The sequence below is a fragment of the Salvia hispanica genome, chromosome 4 (genome assembly GCF_023119035.1).
Source record: "Salvia hispanica cultivar TCC Black 2014 chromosome 4, UniMelb_Shisp_WGS_1.0, whole genome shotgun sequence".
Taxonomy (NCBI): Eukaryota; Viridiplantae; Streptophyta; class Magnoliopsida; order Lamiales; family Lamiaceae; genus Salvia; species Salvia hispanica.
Window position 1 is genome coordinate 14515277 of NC_062968.1, and position 17876 is coordinate 14533152.

The window sequence follows — 17876 nt, forward strand, 5'->3', positions numbered from 1 at the left end:
AATTAATATTAATTCGATTGACCTAAACACAACTAATTAGGCTAATCAAGCTAATTAGATTCAAAATTAAGTCATTAATTTGGTCAAATCATCATTAAATTTTTAATAGAATTGTCAATTTTGGACCAAAATACATTAGTTGGGATCAAAAGATAAAAAGATTTAATGTATAGGATTAAAAAAAAATTAGGACATAGTAGGGGACCAATTTTGGCCTTTAGTATTATAAAAAGATTTAATGTATATTATTGGGCTATTCTACAATTTTTTTACCCCAGTGACCCCGTCCCACAAGAATATACACTCTTGTTTTTAGTCCGATCCACAAGAATATGCACCTTCTAAATTTGGAAACTCTATTATCTGTAATGAAGTTAATGAATTTTCTTTTTACTTCTCTTATTTTACTAATTGTGCATTAAACCCATGTCTAACTGAAAGGACATCTTTTTGTGGTGCGGAGAGAGTATTTCATTAGATATTCGTACTAATATATTTTATTTTATTAAATCCTTTTAAATTTTTTGTTTCAACTGTTGGGGTTTGTATACTAAAAGATGCTTCGAACGTATATGCCTTTGTACAGTCAACTTGTGCATGTATACGAGAAACGCCACGTCCACGTGTTTACCTAATTATGAGAATAAATAATATAATATAATGGTTTATTATTGAAATATGATAAATAAGTCTAAGGCTTTTTACTAAGAAGGTCAAGAAGGTAAATTCGATGAATCTCCTCATGAGTTTTCCAGTAGGGGACTTGGTCAGATCTAGTAAGAAGAAAAACGTATTCACAATTTAGATAAGCTTTGGCTACCTATTGGTACGGTTGCGGTGTTTGTGATAATTCTCTCTTACCCAAGACGAGATTAGTAACACCGGTGTGCTAAAGCACTGAAAGAATCTATTACGAAATGTATTCTTTATTGCTATCTATTGTAAGAACATATTTCAGAAATTTTAGTATTTTCTAGTTTATGAAATTAATATCAATATTGTTTATTCAGTCATACGCCACTTTGACTTATCAATATGTGAGAGTTTGTATGTAACTTAAGTTCATGATATCATGGGTGGTAGTAATTGAATAACATGAAGGTATTAGAATATTATTTCATAGAATTCGCGTGCCCAGTGTGGTATGATTAAATCCCTAAAAGGATGATCCCCAATGAGGTGTTTGAAAAAGGAATTTATTATTCAGAAATCTGCGCAATTGGAATTTATTCCACGAATAATAAATAAAGTTTCAAACTAGAAAACTTTTTGGAAAATTAATTTAATTGTAGTCACATAGCAGACAAAAGAATTAAATTGACGGATCAAGATAATATTAAACTCGGAAAATATTGTAAAATAAAATGGACCCAAGTTATTTGTAATTTGGTGATTTAGGTGGGAGTGCAATATTATTCTTTAGTGGAACAAAATAATATTACATTGATAATATATTAAATCACGTGTCATTTGATTTAATTAGTTAATTGAGCCCAACACCTAAATCATTCCATGGATCCCCTTACTAGCCCATTTAGTCTATTATAAATAGTGATGAGATGTGGAAACCCTAGAATACACAACACATTACATAACACACACAAAACCCTAGACCTAATAGCGGAAAATCGGCGCCTCTCTCTCTCACTTTCGTGTCTAGCACGTGGGAGAATTAGCCAATTAGGGTGTGATCTTTGTTCTTGATCTATCCTAATTCATAGGATTAGATCGAGGCAATCTCGTGTTTTGTGATTGGTTTTCCCTAGATCTCTTCAAGACTATTATTGATTATTCAAGATCTGCCCACACGGATGAGTGATCAAGGACAAGGGAATAGTACGTGGTCGATAAACCAAGGATCTCCGGGTGGTGCAGCTAGAAACGTCGATCCTTTGATAGATCAAGAGGTAACGATCGAATCTACATCAAATTGCATGATTATGTATTTTTGATGTGTTATATCTATAGATCTATGTTTATTGCATGAAATGAGAATCGAATGCATAATCACCTAAATAGATCGGTTAAGGACTTGTTTGTTTTCCGTGTCTTCCACTACGGTAGCCCCAACATCAACATATACTTTTAGTAATACATTTTTATTTAAAAAGGTCTTTGATTGAATATTTATTTAACAAATTTTATAATTTAATTAATTTTTTGTGTTAATTAAATAAATCAATGGCATCAACCGTGTGTTTGTATATGGGATAATGCAACCGTGAGTATATATTAAATTTGTTCAGAAATTAGAGAAATAGCCTAACATAAATCAACCCAAAAGAATAACCATATACTCTCTCCGTCCACGTAAAATAGGGCATTTTGTGAATGACACAAATTTTAATGTAGAATTGGTAAAATAAGAGAGAAGGGAAAAAAAGTAAAAGAGAAGGAAAAAAAAAGTAAAAGATCAATGTTTTAAAAATCGGATCGGCCGGTGAACCGGGGAGGCTACTGGTTCACGGTTCAACCGGTCCGACCGGTTCAATCACTGGTCGAACCGTTTTACCTTGCAAATATAAAATTAAATATGCTCTTACAAAATATACTCCCTCCGTCCGTGATTAGGAGTCCTGGTCACTTTTTTACACCCATTTTATAAAAATGATAAGAAAATAGTTAAAGTGAAGAAATGGTAAAGTAAAAGAGAGAATAATGTTGAGAAGACTCTTCTCAACATTATTCTCTCTCTTACTTTACCATTTCTCCACTTTAACTATTTTTTATTATTTTTATAAAACGGGTGCGCAAAAGTGACCGGGACTCCTAATCGCGGACGGAAGGAGTATTAAATTTAGTGAGTAATATATTACAATTAATATTAACATATAACAAAAACATATATTAAACATTTTAAGTAAATTAAATATTAAGAGTATTTAAAGTAAGTTAATGGTAAAATTTAAATATTTATTAAATATATAAATTTTTAATTAATGTAGCCAAAAAAAGTACATATTTTACATATAATAAACAGATAATATTCATATTATCTCAAAACATTTATGTGGTGAAATAATATTATAGACATTATATAAAACTAAACATCAATTTTTAGTTAATTTGGATAAATATATACTATAATAGTATTATTAGTTCTTACATAAAATTAAACTTGAATTATTAGTAAATATGGAGTAATAAACTATATTTATAATATATACTCCATATTACATCAATAAAAATAAAATTTAGTGGCTTATAATTAAAATTAAACATATCATAACTAAAAATTATTTTAAAGTATAAAACTAAACACATATTATTAATTTGTGTGGACATAAAATTATAGAATTAATATATAACAATAATTAATGTTCACAATATTTCATTCAAGACAATGTGGTGGAGTGGTAGATGTGTTGGTTTCTTACCTAGAGGTCTAGGGTTCAATCCCCTCTAGTCTCATATTTTAAATAAGCTTTTAAACATAAAAACCGGTTTCAAGTTCAACCGGTCCGATCGGCCGGTTCTGATGGTTCAAGGCGGCTTATACTTTAAAGACCCAACTAACACTACAAAACAAGCTTTTAAACATAAAAATCGGTTTTCGGTTCAACCAGTCCGATCGGCCGGTTCTGATGGTTCAAGGCGGCTTAACATACTAACGGTTTTAGGAGCCGAACCGGACCGGACCAGCTGCCGATTCGCGGTCCGACTAAACTATGCTTTAAAGACCCAACTAACACTACAAAAAGGGTGGCTTTGGTCTTGAATATACGATTTTAGTCCTGCACATTATCTTTTGAATTTTCACATCCCAAACATTTTAATTCGGATCACAATCGGTATTAAACTAACAGTTCCGTCAATTTTTAAACGGTCAACGTTTTTAATCCGATTTTGACCAATTAATACTGTTAAATATGATTGCTAACTCCCTAATTATATCATTAATTATTTTGAAATTGAAAAAGTACTAGGATCTAATTTTAAGGAAGGAGGATTTCTGGATGCCATCGACGCAAGCGCAGGAGACATGGATTTTGAGGAAGAGCTGGGAGGGGAGGATGTGGTTCCCGATGTCGGGGAGGGAGATGTCGATGGAGTTGGTGAGGAAGAGGGAGATGGGCTCGGTGGAGAAGAGGGAGGCCACTTCGGAGACTTTGAGGTCGGTGTAGGGGGTACAAGCCGACGAGGGCGGGGCAGGAGGCGGAGTTGGAGCAGGGCTCGATGGTGGATTTGGCGGCGGCGGGTGTGATTGAGGTTAGGAGGAGGAGGGTGGCCGCGGCGAGCTGCATTTTGGTTTGGGAAAATGAAAAATATTCTTTTTTATTTAGCTAAAAAATATGTTATTCTTTTTTAGCTAAAAAATTATCATAGTTAACAGCATTAATGGATCAAAATCGGGTTAAAAACGTTGACGGAACTGTTAGTTTAGAACCGATTGTGATTCGAGTTAAAATGTTTGGGATGCGAAAATTCAATAAATAATGTCTAGGACCAAAATCGTAAAATAGACATATGTTCAGGACTAATTTTGACCTTTAATCTAATAAAATTACCGATATGTTATGCAATAACACTCTCTCTAATGTAAAAATAAGAATTACCAACAAGATTTTTCGTCCATAAAGTTATTTTGAAATACTTCTGAAGATAATACATGTTTTTAATACTTCCTCCATGCCATAAAAATATGACATTGGATATATAATGTGAATTAAGAAAAATTGGTTAAGTAAGAGAGAAGACGAGAATGGTTTGGTAAAGTAAGAGAGAGGAGGAGAATGATAGTTAAAGTAGTGTTAGTGGATAGTGAGACCTACGTTATTAAATTGAGTATAACTTTCCAAATATAGAATGCACATATTTTTGGGATAAAAATGGAAAGTGCATATATTTCTATGGGACGAAGGGAGTATAAAAATACTCCATTTAGAGTATTTTCATTTGTTAAATACTCCTTTCGTCCATGAATGAATGTCCCATATTTGACCGGCTTGGATTTTAAGAAATTGTTTGACTTTGTAAAGAAAATTGGATAGAAAAAGTCAGTGGAATGTGAGTTATACTTTTATATATTAGTTTTATAATAAAATGTGAGTGAAATGAGTTAGTGGAATGGGAGGTCCATCTATCAAATATAGTAAAAGTAAAATGAGAAATTTATTGGCGGAATGGACGAAAAAGTAAAAATACAACATTTAATAACGAACGGATGGACTAATAATTAGTATGACACACCCCATTATTTTACCATCATATCTAGATTATTATAATTTTTACTCCAATTAATGGAGATTGGAGGTCATATTTAACAGCCAAATAGACTATATTAGATTTAATTATACTATACTCTCACATGTATATATTTGTCCTATAAATTATCATCTCATAAAAATAGTCATTTTTTTACTATTTTGATTGATTCAATTAAATTAGTCTATTTTTAGTTTTGGTTATTTTTTTTTATCTGACGAGGAATATGTTTTTTCTCTTTCTACTAATTATTTACACCATTTGTCCGATATGTATCTCATTTTTTTCTCTTTTTGCTGTCCGATAATAAATATCTTATGTCATTTTTATCATTTTTGACACATGATCCTTATATGCCATTATTTATTATACTGATCTTTTATTATAAAATTTATATAAGAAAAATATTCCCCCCTTCCTCAAAATATGCACTTTAGGTTTGAGTGGTTTTAATGTAAAATAGGTAAAATAGGAGAGAGGTGAAGAGAAAAAGTAGTTAAAGTACTGTTAGTGGAGAATATGTCATACCTCATTAGAGAAAAAAAACTTTTCAAAAATGAAACGAACTAAAAAAGAAAAAAGTGCATATTATTGTGGAACAGAGAGATATATTATATTGTGGGACACAGAGAGTATAATTTACCTTTCACTTACTTTTTCTGTCATTTTTTTTATGATCTTAAAAAAATGAAGATACATTTCTACACATTTTTACAAAACAAAAACTAAAAAATTCTAAAATTCGAACCACGTATATATATATAGGGGAGTGTTATATTGCTAACTTAATGCTTAATTGCTAACTACAACTCAATAATAGTCATTAGATATTCAAATTAAAGGCCTAGATTATTTTAACGATTTATGATTCAATTGATTCGAAAATTAGACTCAGACGATTTCAACGATTTCAACGATATCTGATTTGCGATTCAATTTTCAAAAAAGATTTCTATGTTGATTTTGAAGTTTTTCGGCCTGATCAATTTTTATTTTTTTGCTTTTTCATCTTTAACTTTGATTTCACTTAAGTAATCAACTTTAAGTGTTATACGATGGATTCTTCATCTTATTCCGAGTCTGCGTCGACGAATGGTGGAGGTAATTTGGTTTTGATTTTCATTAACATGATTTTTTTGTGTTATGTTGGTGAATTTATACTCTGTTGACATGACATGATGTATGTTACCTGTCAAATTTTGTGTTATGTTGGTGAGTTATACTCTATAGCTATACTCTTTGTTGATATTCTGTTTCATTAACATGATTTTTTTGTGTTATGTTGGTGAATTATACTCTGTTGACATAAACGTACTGTTGATATTTAAATTGATATTTTGTTGACATAAATGCAAATCTGTTGGCATGACTGTATGCTAAACTTTACAATCAAAATGTCACCCACAAGTATATGGGGGTATGTTAGCATGTGGCAAGTTAAATTATCGATCCTCAAAGACTAAGTGCCGGTTTGAGTACTACGAAGCAATTTAGAACACTATCTAGAAAATCCGGAGAGTTGGTTTTGATTTTGAGAAACAAATAAACATAAACAAGCTAAAAGCACGCAACCAAGAAAAGTTCCAAATAAGAGAACCGCGGTGAGAGCCTTGGATCAAACTACAACGAACACGATGCGAACAAATCAACAACTTCGATTACCCAATTAAAGTCTACTAGGATTACTAGGAAAGCCGCTAGTCTAGACTAAACCTACTCTCAAGTGCACATGTCAGTTGATTAATCATTAATATTGAAATCTCCTAATACTCAACAATTAACTCCTTAAAACAAAAGGCTAAAGCCCTCACTCTAGAATTCCTTCTCTCGAATGCAAATTATCTAGGTGTTGTTCATTCTTTTATCAATCCTAATTAGGTATCTCTCGATTACTCAAAACTAGGTCAACAAACCCAACTCTTCATCAACATTAAACAAATGAACAACAATGTTCAACAAGGCAATTAAATAGTTTAAAATGTGTAAAAAAAAGAGAAAGGGGATTAATAGAATGAAAGTGAAGGGGAAGGGAGAAATTAAAAGGGGAAAATCCCCAAATTTGAGAATTGGGGAGAAAAAGGTTCGAAATTGCGCCCGAGTTTTTTAAAAGCCGGGGGGTTCTCCGACGAATTATATACGCACAAAAACACCCGCCCGGGGTGTTTCGGAAGTTAAAACCCCGGGCCGGTTTTTTTCCCCGGAATTCGACGGTCTTTTCAAAACACCCGCCCGGGTTTTTCCCCGCGAATGGAAAACCCCCGGTGGGTTTTTCTCCCTTTTTGTTTTAAAAAAAAACACCCCCGGGTTTTTCCGAGAGAGGAAAAAACACCCGGGGGGTTTTTCCCAAAGGGGGTTTTTTCAACCCTTTTTTCCTTTTTTTTTTTACATTTTTTGTTCCTATTTTCCTGTTCCCACACTAAAACAAAGAATAATCCACAAGTGAGAGAAAAACACGTTGACCAAAATAAAATTGTACCTACTAGGGGCCCCCCCAAATAAGCAGTTTCCGTCGTTTCCCCGGGCGGTCTTCAAGCTCTCATCATTGGGGTCAAGGTCAAGCAAAGGGCCCTCACCCTTGTTCCCCCTTTTGTGTAGAACCTCTTGATGTTGGGGCCTTTCCCGCCATGAAAGAAACTTCCATTTAACCCCAATAAGCTCTATTGTTCCTTTGGGTCATCACTTTTTAAAATAAGGCCCCGACCTTTTAGATTTGAGTTTTCCCCGGAAAAACCTCAATCTATGATTGTAGGGGAAAAGCCCCGCCCCCCGGGGGAAGAACTCTCTTTTTCTCAATCAACTTATCGTGATAGGTCTTAAACCCTTTTTCCCTTGTAAATAGGGGAATTGACTTTGGCCTCATTCCTAAATTCATTTAGCAAATTGAGGGAAGCATTCTTTCCTTTCCTTTTCAAAAACCCAAGTTCAATTTCTTCACACCCCAATTGGCGATGCTCCATCTCTCCCGGGGAAAGGTGGGATTTTCCCAAATACCAATTGATATGGCGACATCCCAATGGGTGTCTTATAACCCGGCCCATATGCCCACAATGCATCATCAAGTTTGTGACCAACCCCTTTCCCGATTTGTTTTACCGTCTTCTCTGGGACTTGCTTCACCCCCCCGGTTTGGCTAACTGGGTTTTTTGACCATTAGCTTGAGGGGGGAGGGTGTTGTTCCTATGCCCCCCCCTATCAAAGTAACCCTTGCCAACCATCAAATTTTTAAAAGGGGAACCTCCATCACAAATTTAAAAGGGCTGGGGGGGATGCCAAATCTTGTGAAGATATTTTTTTGGACAAACTTAATCACAACCTTAGAATCATTGGTGTGGGTAGGAATAGCCTCTACCCATCAGACCTAGTCCCCCGGGGAAAGAGAATATATTGAAAACCCTGATGAGGGAAAAGGGGGGCCCATAAAATGACCCCCCAAAAAATAAACAACTCAACTTCCACAATAGGGGTCATAGGCATTTCCTTCTTTTTTTGACACCCCCGGTCCTTTGGCACTCATTACATCGCATCACGAACTTTTGGAATCCCCATGAAGGGGCCCAATAAAGGCCGTTTTAAAGACCTTCATCGCATTTCTTTTGCCCCAAAAATGCCCCCCACTTGGTGGGGGAGTAAAATGCATAATAATGGATTCCCATTCCTCTTGGGGAAAAGACATCTTCTAATTACCATGTCGGCACATCTTCTAAAGAGGCAAGGAAAAACCCCAAAAAATAAACTTCACATCATGGAAAAACTTCTTTTTTGCATAACCCCCTTTGAGCCCACCCGGGAACTACCTTAGCAACAAGATAATTCACTATGTTAGCATACCATGCCCCCTTCCCTTTGAGCCACATAGAACAAAGTGTTCATCCGGGAATTCTTCATTTATGCCCAAATTTTTAATTTCTCTTCTTCACTAGCATCCCCCCAATCTTGATAGATGATCCGCCACTACGTTCTCACACCCTTTTCTATCTCGATCTCAAAATCAAATTCTTGAAGAAGAAGATCCATCTTATAAGTTTTGGGGTTTCGCATCTTGTTTTGAAAAAAGATGACGGATGGCGGCATGGCCGGTGAAGACAATAGTTTTGGGGCCCCATGAGAAAAAAGGGGAACTTGTAAAGTGGGTGACCCCCGCAAGCTTTTCCCTTTTCCTGGGTAGTGGTGAAATTTAAACGGCGGCCCAATGTTCTACTAGCAAAAGATATCACCCGAATAACTTGTCTCTTTTTTTGTCCCAAAGCCGAGCCTACCGCTACATCATTTGTACACATGATCTCAAAGGGTTGTGACCAATCGGGAAAGATCAATATTGGGCTACCAATCCCGTTTTGAGCTTCTCAAACCCCGCAAATTCAAGATGAAATCAAATTTTACATCTTTAGCAAAGAAATGAAAAAGAGGTCTAGCAATATGTGAAAAATCTTTGATGAAACCCCTTATAAACCCCGCAGGGCCCCCTGGAAGCTCCTCCCCGGCCTTCTCACTAGAAGGGGGGAAATTTCCAAGGCCGCTATCTTGGCTCTATCCATTTCAAGTCCCCCCCGGATGAAATTTTGTGCCCAAACCCACGATCCCATCTCTAACCATAAAATGGCATTTCCTCCCAATTGAGAACTAGTTTGGTCTCCTCACATTTTCCGCAAAACCTTGGTTAGATTACCCAACACATATCATATTATCCCAAAAAACGGAAGGTCATCCATAAAAACCCCCATAATGTCCTAAAACCATATCATGAAAAAAAGACATCAGCATTTTTGAAAAGTACCCGGGGGCATTACAAAGCCCAAAAGACATTCTTCTATATGCATACACCCGGGGTGGGGGACCCCTTTTTAATTTATTTTGGGATCCGGGGGCTATAAAATTTTTGGGGTTATAACCCGAGTATCCATCAAGAAAACAATAATACTCATGCCCGGCTAATCTATCCAACATTTGATCAAAAAAAGGGGAGGGAAAATGGTCTTTCCTTTTGGCCAATTTTAAAAGTACGATGGTGATGAAAACCCCCAAAAAATCCGGACCCACCCCGTTGCTATCAACTCATCTTTTTTCCCCTTTTACCACGGAAAAAACCCCCTTTGGCTACCATTTGGTAGGACTCACCCACTCACTATCGGATATAGCATAAATGATCCCGGCATCTAACCATTTCAACACTTCTTTTCTAAAAACATCTTGCATAAAATTTAACCCCTTTTGGGTTTGTCCCTTGGGTTGTCCCCCTCTTCTAAGTGAATCCTATGCATGCAAATGGTTGGGCTTTTTCCCCCTTAATGCCCGGGAAGGGACCACCCAATAGCACTCTTGGCCAAAAACTCTCAACAACTTACTAATTTCGAACTAGAGAGGGAAGATGATACAATTACCGGAAAGGTATCATTCTCCCCAAAGGGAAGGCATATTGCAAGATGATGGAAATGGGCTTCAACTCAATCTTTTTTTCCACTTTTTTCTCGTTTATCTTCACTTTCACCCCTAAGAGGTAAAATTGTGGACGACGTGATCTGGGAACCTCCTTGGCCGGAGTCCAAAGCACCTAAAATTCCAACAACCAAGGTTAACATCTAAAATATCAAAAGAGTGAGAAGAAAAAAATAGAGTGGGGAAATGCATCTCTCCAATTGATCATCCAAGTAAGGGGGTTTTTGCCATTCTTCCAACACACTCATCCATCACCGGCCCCAACATTGCAATGTTGAAGACTTCCTCCCGGTTCCACATCATGCCTCTTCAAGGCCTCAAAATCGAAAATGTCACACTCTCATCATTAAGGCTTAAACTCTCCTTTGAAACATCTATCATGGGCCCTTTCCCGGTGCGGGGGTGGTCTCCCCTTTTAAAAAGGGGACAACCATCCTCTTTTCCCTATCCAACAAAACCCCAAAGTCAACGGGGGAAAATGAAGTCATTCACCCTCACCAAAATATCTTCAACTATGCCCCGGGGTATGATATAGATCTATCGGCCATTTGTAAAGTAATGCTAGTGGACTTCAACTTGCCAATATTCAACTTGTTGAAGAAGGACAAAGGGATAAGATTGATCTTTTGCACCCAGATCGCACAAGGATTTTCCACAAAGCAATTTCCAATAGTGCACTCAATAGTAAAGCTCCCCGGATCCGACTTCTTTGGGCCCGGGAACTTCTTTTTAATAATTGCAATACAACTCTCCGTTAAGTTTGGCCAATTTCAGCCCCTTTTTCCCCTTTTGTGAGACAACATCCTTGAAATTTGCATAGCTGGCATTTGTTGAAGTGCTTCAACAAGAGGAATGTTGATTTGAACTTTCCTAAAGATATCCCAAAAAACTTGAAAATTGTTCATCCTTCTTCTTCGATCATTTTAGGGAAAGCTTAACTTCCATGGGGTTTTTGGGGGAACAAGTATCTCGGGTTGAACCAGGCGGAAACTCTCCGGTGGTGTTTCCATTTTCTATTTCCCTCCCTTTTTCTTTTTCGGGGTTTAACAATAGCTTCCCTTTTCCCGGGGATAGTGGGACCCCCATAGCTTGTTCCACTCCCCAAATTAATTGTCTTGCAATCTTTTGGGGGGAATGTTTTTGCTTGGGAAAAATTCCCCCTTTTGGGGAAGGGCCCCCCCATTTTAGAATTTGACTCATTTGGTGCTCCAAAGCCCCCATTCTTGTAGCAACTTCTACCACCGCCGTCTCAACTTTATCAATTTCTCTTGGGGAAAAGGGGTTCCATAATCCCACGGCCTTTTTCCATCAAAGCTTTTAAAACTCATTTGTAACATCACTTGAAGACTTTGAAATCTAGGGGAATTGTTTAAACCCCCCTTGGTTAATAAAAATTTTAGGATTCCCATACGAAAGATTTGGATGTGTATTGAAGAAAGGACGGGGAAAAACCACCCCCCTTGTTGGGCCCATAATTGGGAAATTCCCTGATTTCCTCCTTATGAACATAATTAACATCCTCTTCGGGAGGGAGGCTCTACATTGGGAGCCATCCCCAAATTTATGCCCATCCACCTTTTGATTGAGAACCCTCATTTGTTGGTTGGGAGATTGAATGGATCCAATCAACCAACCAAGCTACCGGATAGAGCCATCTCACCCCAGCCCAACCTTTCTAGTGTATGCAAGCCTTTAAGCATCTTCTTGCACTCATCAACCCCTTTTTCTAAGAATGATCCCCCCAACCCCAAAATCTAGTTGATTTTTGATAAACTCCCAGCATCCATTATGAAAAAGGGTCACTTGATGGCCCGGGACAACCCATGGTTAGGACACTTCTTCAACAAAGCATTAATCTCTCCCCCGTTTGAACATAGACTCTTGGCTCTTCATTTTAAAGTGGGGAGATCTCCGCTTGTAGGTTGAGAGTAGAGCCAAGAGGGAAGAACTCCCCCAAGAACTTTTTGGGTAAGTGTCCCAACTTATAACCGAGCCCCTCAAAGGGTTTTCAAACCAATTTTAGCACATCCCCTCAAGAGAATGGGAATAGCCTAAGCTTGATTTATCTTTAGGAAAACCCCCCAAACTTGGTTGTTTGGGATCTCCAAAAATTTGGCTAAGTGCAAAAAGGGTCCTCCGTGGGGCCCTTTCCCCAAAAAAACCGTTGCTCCACAAATTGGATCAATGCCGCTTCAACTCAAAATTGTTGGCATTCACTCTTGGGTCAATGGGTGGCATTGGGATATTGGACGTTCCCAAAAAGCATTTCTAACCGGTGCCCTCTTCTCCTTTCCTCCTCTCTTTCCCTTTCATCTCCTCCATTTTTGTTGAAGGGGGGATGATTTGATCTTGATTAAGGGGAGGGGGGGGGAGGGGGGGGACCTCCGGTTTTTCCAATTTTATTTTCCATTTTTCCAAATAAATGTTGAGCTCGTGCTCTCCCCCTTCGTCCTCCTCTTTTTTCTATTGGCCCCAAACTCTAAATTGATCGGCCAAAAGGGGGGATGCCTTTTAGCGCTGAGCATAAAAACCTACACAACACAAGAGAAAAAAACAAAGGAAAATTAGAACCAAACTAGAAAACTAAACTAAATAAAGCAAGTAAATGTCTAAACTAGTATTCTCAAATTTTAAAACCAATATCAAACACAAAAGCAAATTAGTCCCCGGAACGGCGCCAAAAAAAATTTATCATGCTAAACTTGAATCAAAATGTCACCCACAAGTATATGGGGGTATGTAAAAACGTGGGGTTAAATTTCGATCCTCAAAAATAAATGCCCGGGTTTTAGTACTACGAACAAATTTTGAACACTATCTAGAAAATCCGGAGAAATTGGTTTTTTATTTTGAGAAACAAATAAACATAAACAAGCTAAGAGCGCGCAACCAAGAAAAAATTCCAAATAAGAGAACAAGGAGAGCCTTGGGGTGACTAAAAAAACACGATGCGAACAAATCAACAACTTGATTACCCAAATTTAAAATCTCTAGGATAATGGGAAAACCGTATTATACTAAGCCCCCTCTCGGTGCCAATCGGGTTTATTAATCATTAATATTGAAGTCTCCTTCCCAATACTCAAAAATTAACTCCTTAAAACAAAAAGGGTAAAGCCCTCCCCTCTAAATTCCCTTTTTCAAAAGCAAATTATCTAGGTGTTGTTCATTCTTTTTTCAATCCAATTGGTATTTTCGATTACTCAAAACTAGGTCAACAAACCCAAATTTAGAAAAATTTAAATTTAAAAAGGACAAAAACGAAACAAAGAAATCAACAAGAGCAAAGGTAATCAAAATTCCTTGAATTAATCAAAAAGGTTTATTGAGTCTTCACCAAAACTCTACGAAGATTTATTTTCTCTATTAATCAAATCCCAAAAGAATCCGTAAAGAGAATTGAAAAAAGAAACTAATAAAATCTCCCAAGGGGGAATTGAATGGCAAATCGTCTTTTGCCCTTTAAACTTGTTGATGAATCGGGCTCTTTGTCTCTTTTCGCTCTCAAAGGTGGAAAAAACCAATTTCTGTGGGGAAAATTGGGTTCTAAAAAAGGGTTTAAAAACCTTTTTTTACTCGGAATTTAAAATCGGGGCAATTAAAAAAAACCCGGCCGGGGGGATTTTTTTAGGTAACAAAACACCCGACCGGGTTTTTTTTCCCCAAGCCCGCTGTTTTGGGAAAAAAACCCGACCGGGTTTTTCCCCCGAGTCCACAAGGACTTTTAAAAAACCCGGCGGGTTTTTAGAAAATGGAAAACCCAGCCCGGGTTTTTTTAAGGAGAACTCCCCCGAATTTCAAAAATTTTTCCCCGTTTTAACCTGTTTTTATCACAAAACTACGATAAACCCATCAACTCACCTAATTAGTGTATATAAGGTGAAAAACTTGTATTTAACATCTTAAATCAATAAAAGCACTCTTTAATCACCCATAAAACAAGGTTAAAATATGAGTTTGTCAATGATGTATGTTATCTGATAAATATTCTATGTAGCTATACTCTTTGATGACATTTTGTTGATATACAAAATAGTTTTATGCAAAATGAACCCTCCCATGTCCAAGCCCTTTTGGGGGTGTTTGTTGGGGGAGGAAGGTTAGGAAATAGGTTGAGAGTCCATGATAGATGTCTGATGTATGTTACCTGTTAAATATTCTATGTAGCTATACTTTTTGTTGAATTTTGTTGATATACAAAATAGTTGTATGAAAATGCAACCTCCCCGCCGAACAACCCCCGTGGTGTTTGTTGGTGGAGGAAGGTGTTATGGATGGGGTTGAGAGTCCATGATATAATGTCTCAGATGTGGTGCCGGGTTAATTAAGATATGCTTTGTTGACATTATCTGCTTTGCTTTTTTTACATATTTTCCCATTATGTTGTAGGATTTGTTATCTTCCGGCTTCAACGACATGAATTTTCACATATCAATACCGAGAATATCGAATGTCAACAACTCGTATTAAAATGTCAACAACTAACAAATAACACTTACTATTCACATATCAATATCGAGAATATCGAATGTCAACAACTCGCATTAATATGTCAACAACTAACAAATAACACTTACTATTCACATATTAATACCGAGAATATCGAATGTCAACAACTCGTATTAAAATGTCAACAACTAAAAAATAACACTTACAATTCACATATCAACAACTCATATTAAAATTTCAACAACTAACAAATAACACTTACTATTCACATATCAATATCGAGAATATCGAATGTCAACAACTCGCATTAATATGTCAACAACTAACAAATAACACTTACTATTCACATATTAATACCGAGAATATCGAATGTCAACAACTCGTACTAAAATGTCAACAACTAAAAAATAACACTTACAATTCACATATCAACAACTCATATTAAAATTTCAACAACTAAAAAATAACACTTATAATTCACATATCAATAGCGAGATTAGCGAATGTCAACAACTCGTACTAAAATGTCAACAACTAACAAAATAACACTTATAATTCACATATCAATACCGAGAATATCGAATGTCAACAACTCGTATTAAAATGTCAACAACTAAAAAATAACACTTATAATTCACATATCAACTACGATGTCAACAACAAACATTATTCATGTCAACTACGATGTCAACAACAAACGTTATTTATGTCAACTATTATGTCAACAACAACATTTTACAAATAATTAATGTCAATAACAAATATTTTCATGTCAATGACCTATATTATTTATGTCAACAACAACGTTTTATATATAATTCATATCAACAATAATGTTTTACATATAATTTATGTCAACAACATTTTTCATAAAATTTATGCCAACGACCTATATAATTCATGTCAACAACAAACGTTATTATGTCAACGAGCTATATAACTCATGTAAAAAATAAACATCTTCATGTCAACAACTTATATAATTTATGTCAACAATAATATTTTAGGCAATATCACAAACACCTTATCTACACAACTCAAAAATTTCAGCAACACAATCGAATTAAAAGCTGCATTCATATATTCAGATCAAAGATTGAAACATTACTTCTCAACTAGCAGTATACTTAATTGTTCAGATAAAAGGAAGTTAGATCTAAACAACAGCTATTGTGATTCTGTGATGCAAGCAGTAGTAAAGAAAAATCACTCAATTGACTAAAGAGAACTTGAAACCCCTAACCTAACTGAGTGATGTTCTTCATTTCCCCAATTTCACCCTCCCACCCCAATATTCGTATAACTCAGCTCTAGCATACACAATTAATCAAACCATAACCTCGCAAACAAAAAAAATTCGACACACAGAGATCCGTTTGATTGAAGAAAACCTACCTTGGAAAGAATGTTCTCAAAAATTCAATCTCAAAAATTGCTGACGGCGGATTCTCCGATGCGGTCGATTGCGTCGGAGACTTCGTCGACGAGATCTCCCCAGCAGGAGTCGCCAGAGATGGTAGGGAGGAGGAATTGGAGCGCCTCGTACATATCGAGGTATTTGAAGAGCTTCTCGGCGGATCTCTTTGCCATGGCCGTCGTGTCGGCGAAATCGAGGAGTTGGATCACGACGCCGCGGATGATGTTGCTGAGGGAGCTCCAACAAATCGACGGGTAGTGAGCGAAGACGGACTCGCCGAGGCGTTTTTCGCCGGGGAAGATTAGATCTGAGCAGGATCTGACGACGTTGATCCACCGCGAGATCTCCGCCTCCAGCGTCTCCAGCGAGAAAGAAGGGGATTAAGAGAGAGAATGTAGAGAGGTGAGAAATCACGGCAGACTGCTTCAATTGGGTTTGTTTTCGTTTATTTTTTACTGAATTTACCATTCTACCCTTTCATAATAAATTAATCTAAAAATATATTTTGTGTGACAAAATCTGGACTACTCATTTTATAAAAATGAGTGGCTGAAATTGCATCTCATTTCTCATTTAGCCTAAAAAATCTCATTTAATCACAATCCTATATATATATATATATATATATAAATCAGGAAGTGGATAAGGCAAAACGAAACCACTAAATATTTGAAGACAACAATATCAATCCATCGTTTTGTAGATAAGAGACCAAATTAATAAAATAGTTGGAGTATATTTCTATTGAGTTGTGTGGACACGTGGGAGACGCTGGCATACCAGGTACCAGCCCAAGGTGGTGTCGACTCAAACAAAACGACAATCATTTACTAAAAGTAATAAAATTAAATAATTATAGTTGCAGTATCTTCAGTTCGCCGTTGGATAATTGAATACTTACACTTCAAAACGACACTGCCCTCTGTTTTAATTGTTCCTCCTGTTTTAGAACAACACCAATCCATATTCAATTGGAGCAATCAAGTCAACATATATATGTATATATATAGTAGTGTTGAAAGTGATCTGTAGTGATAGCAAGCAAGCATGATACTGGTGGCAATAGTAGCGGAGCTGCTGGAAGAGTACACGGTGGTGGTGGCGCGTGTGCTGGAGCACGTGCTGCAAGACGCGCCGCTGCCGTTTCCACGCCGGGTTCGTTTCCTCATTCTTCGTAATCTGCCTTTCGCTTCTCCGCCGTCTCTCCCATTCCGCCTTCCACACACATAGCTACTACACTTTTGTATGTATATAAGTGTAGTGTTTTGTGTACACTTCTCTTCTTCTTTTTTTTCCTTTTGGAAATAAACATAGCTAGTTTGAGAGTTGAAGTGAGGCTCTTCTTTACTAATGTAATTTGTTTCCAAAGCTT

The 17876-nt window shown here is 36.6% G+C and overlaps 1 protein-coding gene across 1 annotated transcript; it reads left to right on the forward strand.

The window, feature by feature from the left end:
* The first annotated feature begins 17399 nt into the window (after window positions 1–17399).
* On the forward strand, window positions 17400–17835 carry LOC125222480. Its single transcript, XM_048125121.1, has one exon. The coding sequence runs from the start codon at window positions 17552–17554 to the stop codon at window positions 17732–17734; it is 183 nt and encodes a 60-aa protein (XP_047981078.1). The 5' UTR covers window positions 17400–17551; the 3' UTR covers window positions 17735–17835.
* Window positions 17836–17876: the final 41 nt, after the last annotated feature.

Coding starts and splice junctions, on each gene's coding strand:
- LOC125222480 (XM_048125121.1), top strand. CDS start 17,552: ATGATACTGGTGGCAATAGTAGCGGAGCTGCTGGAAGAGTACACGGTG.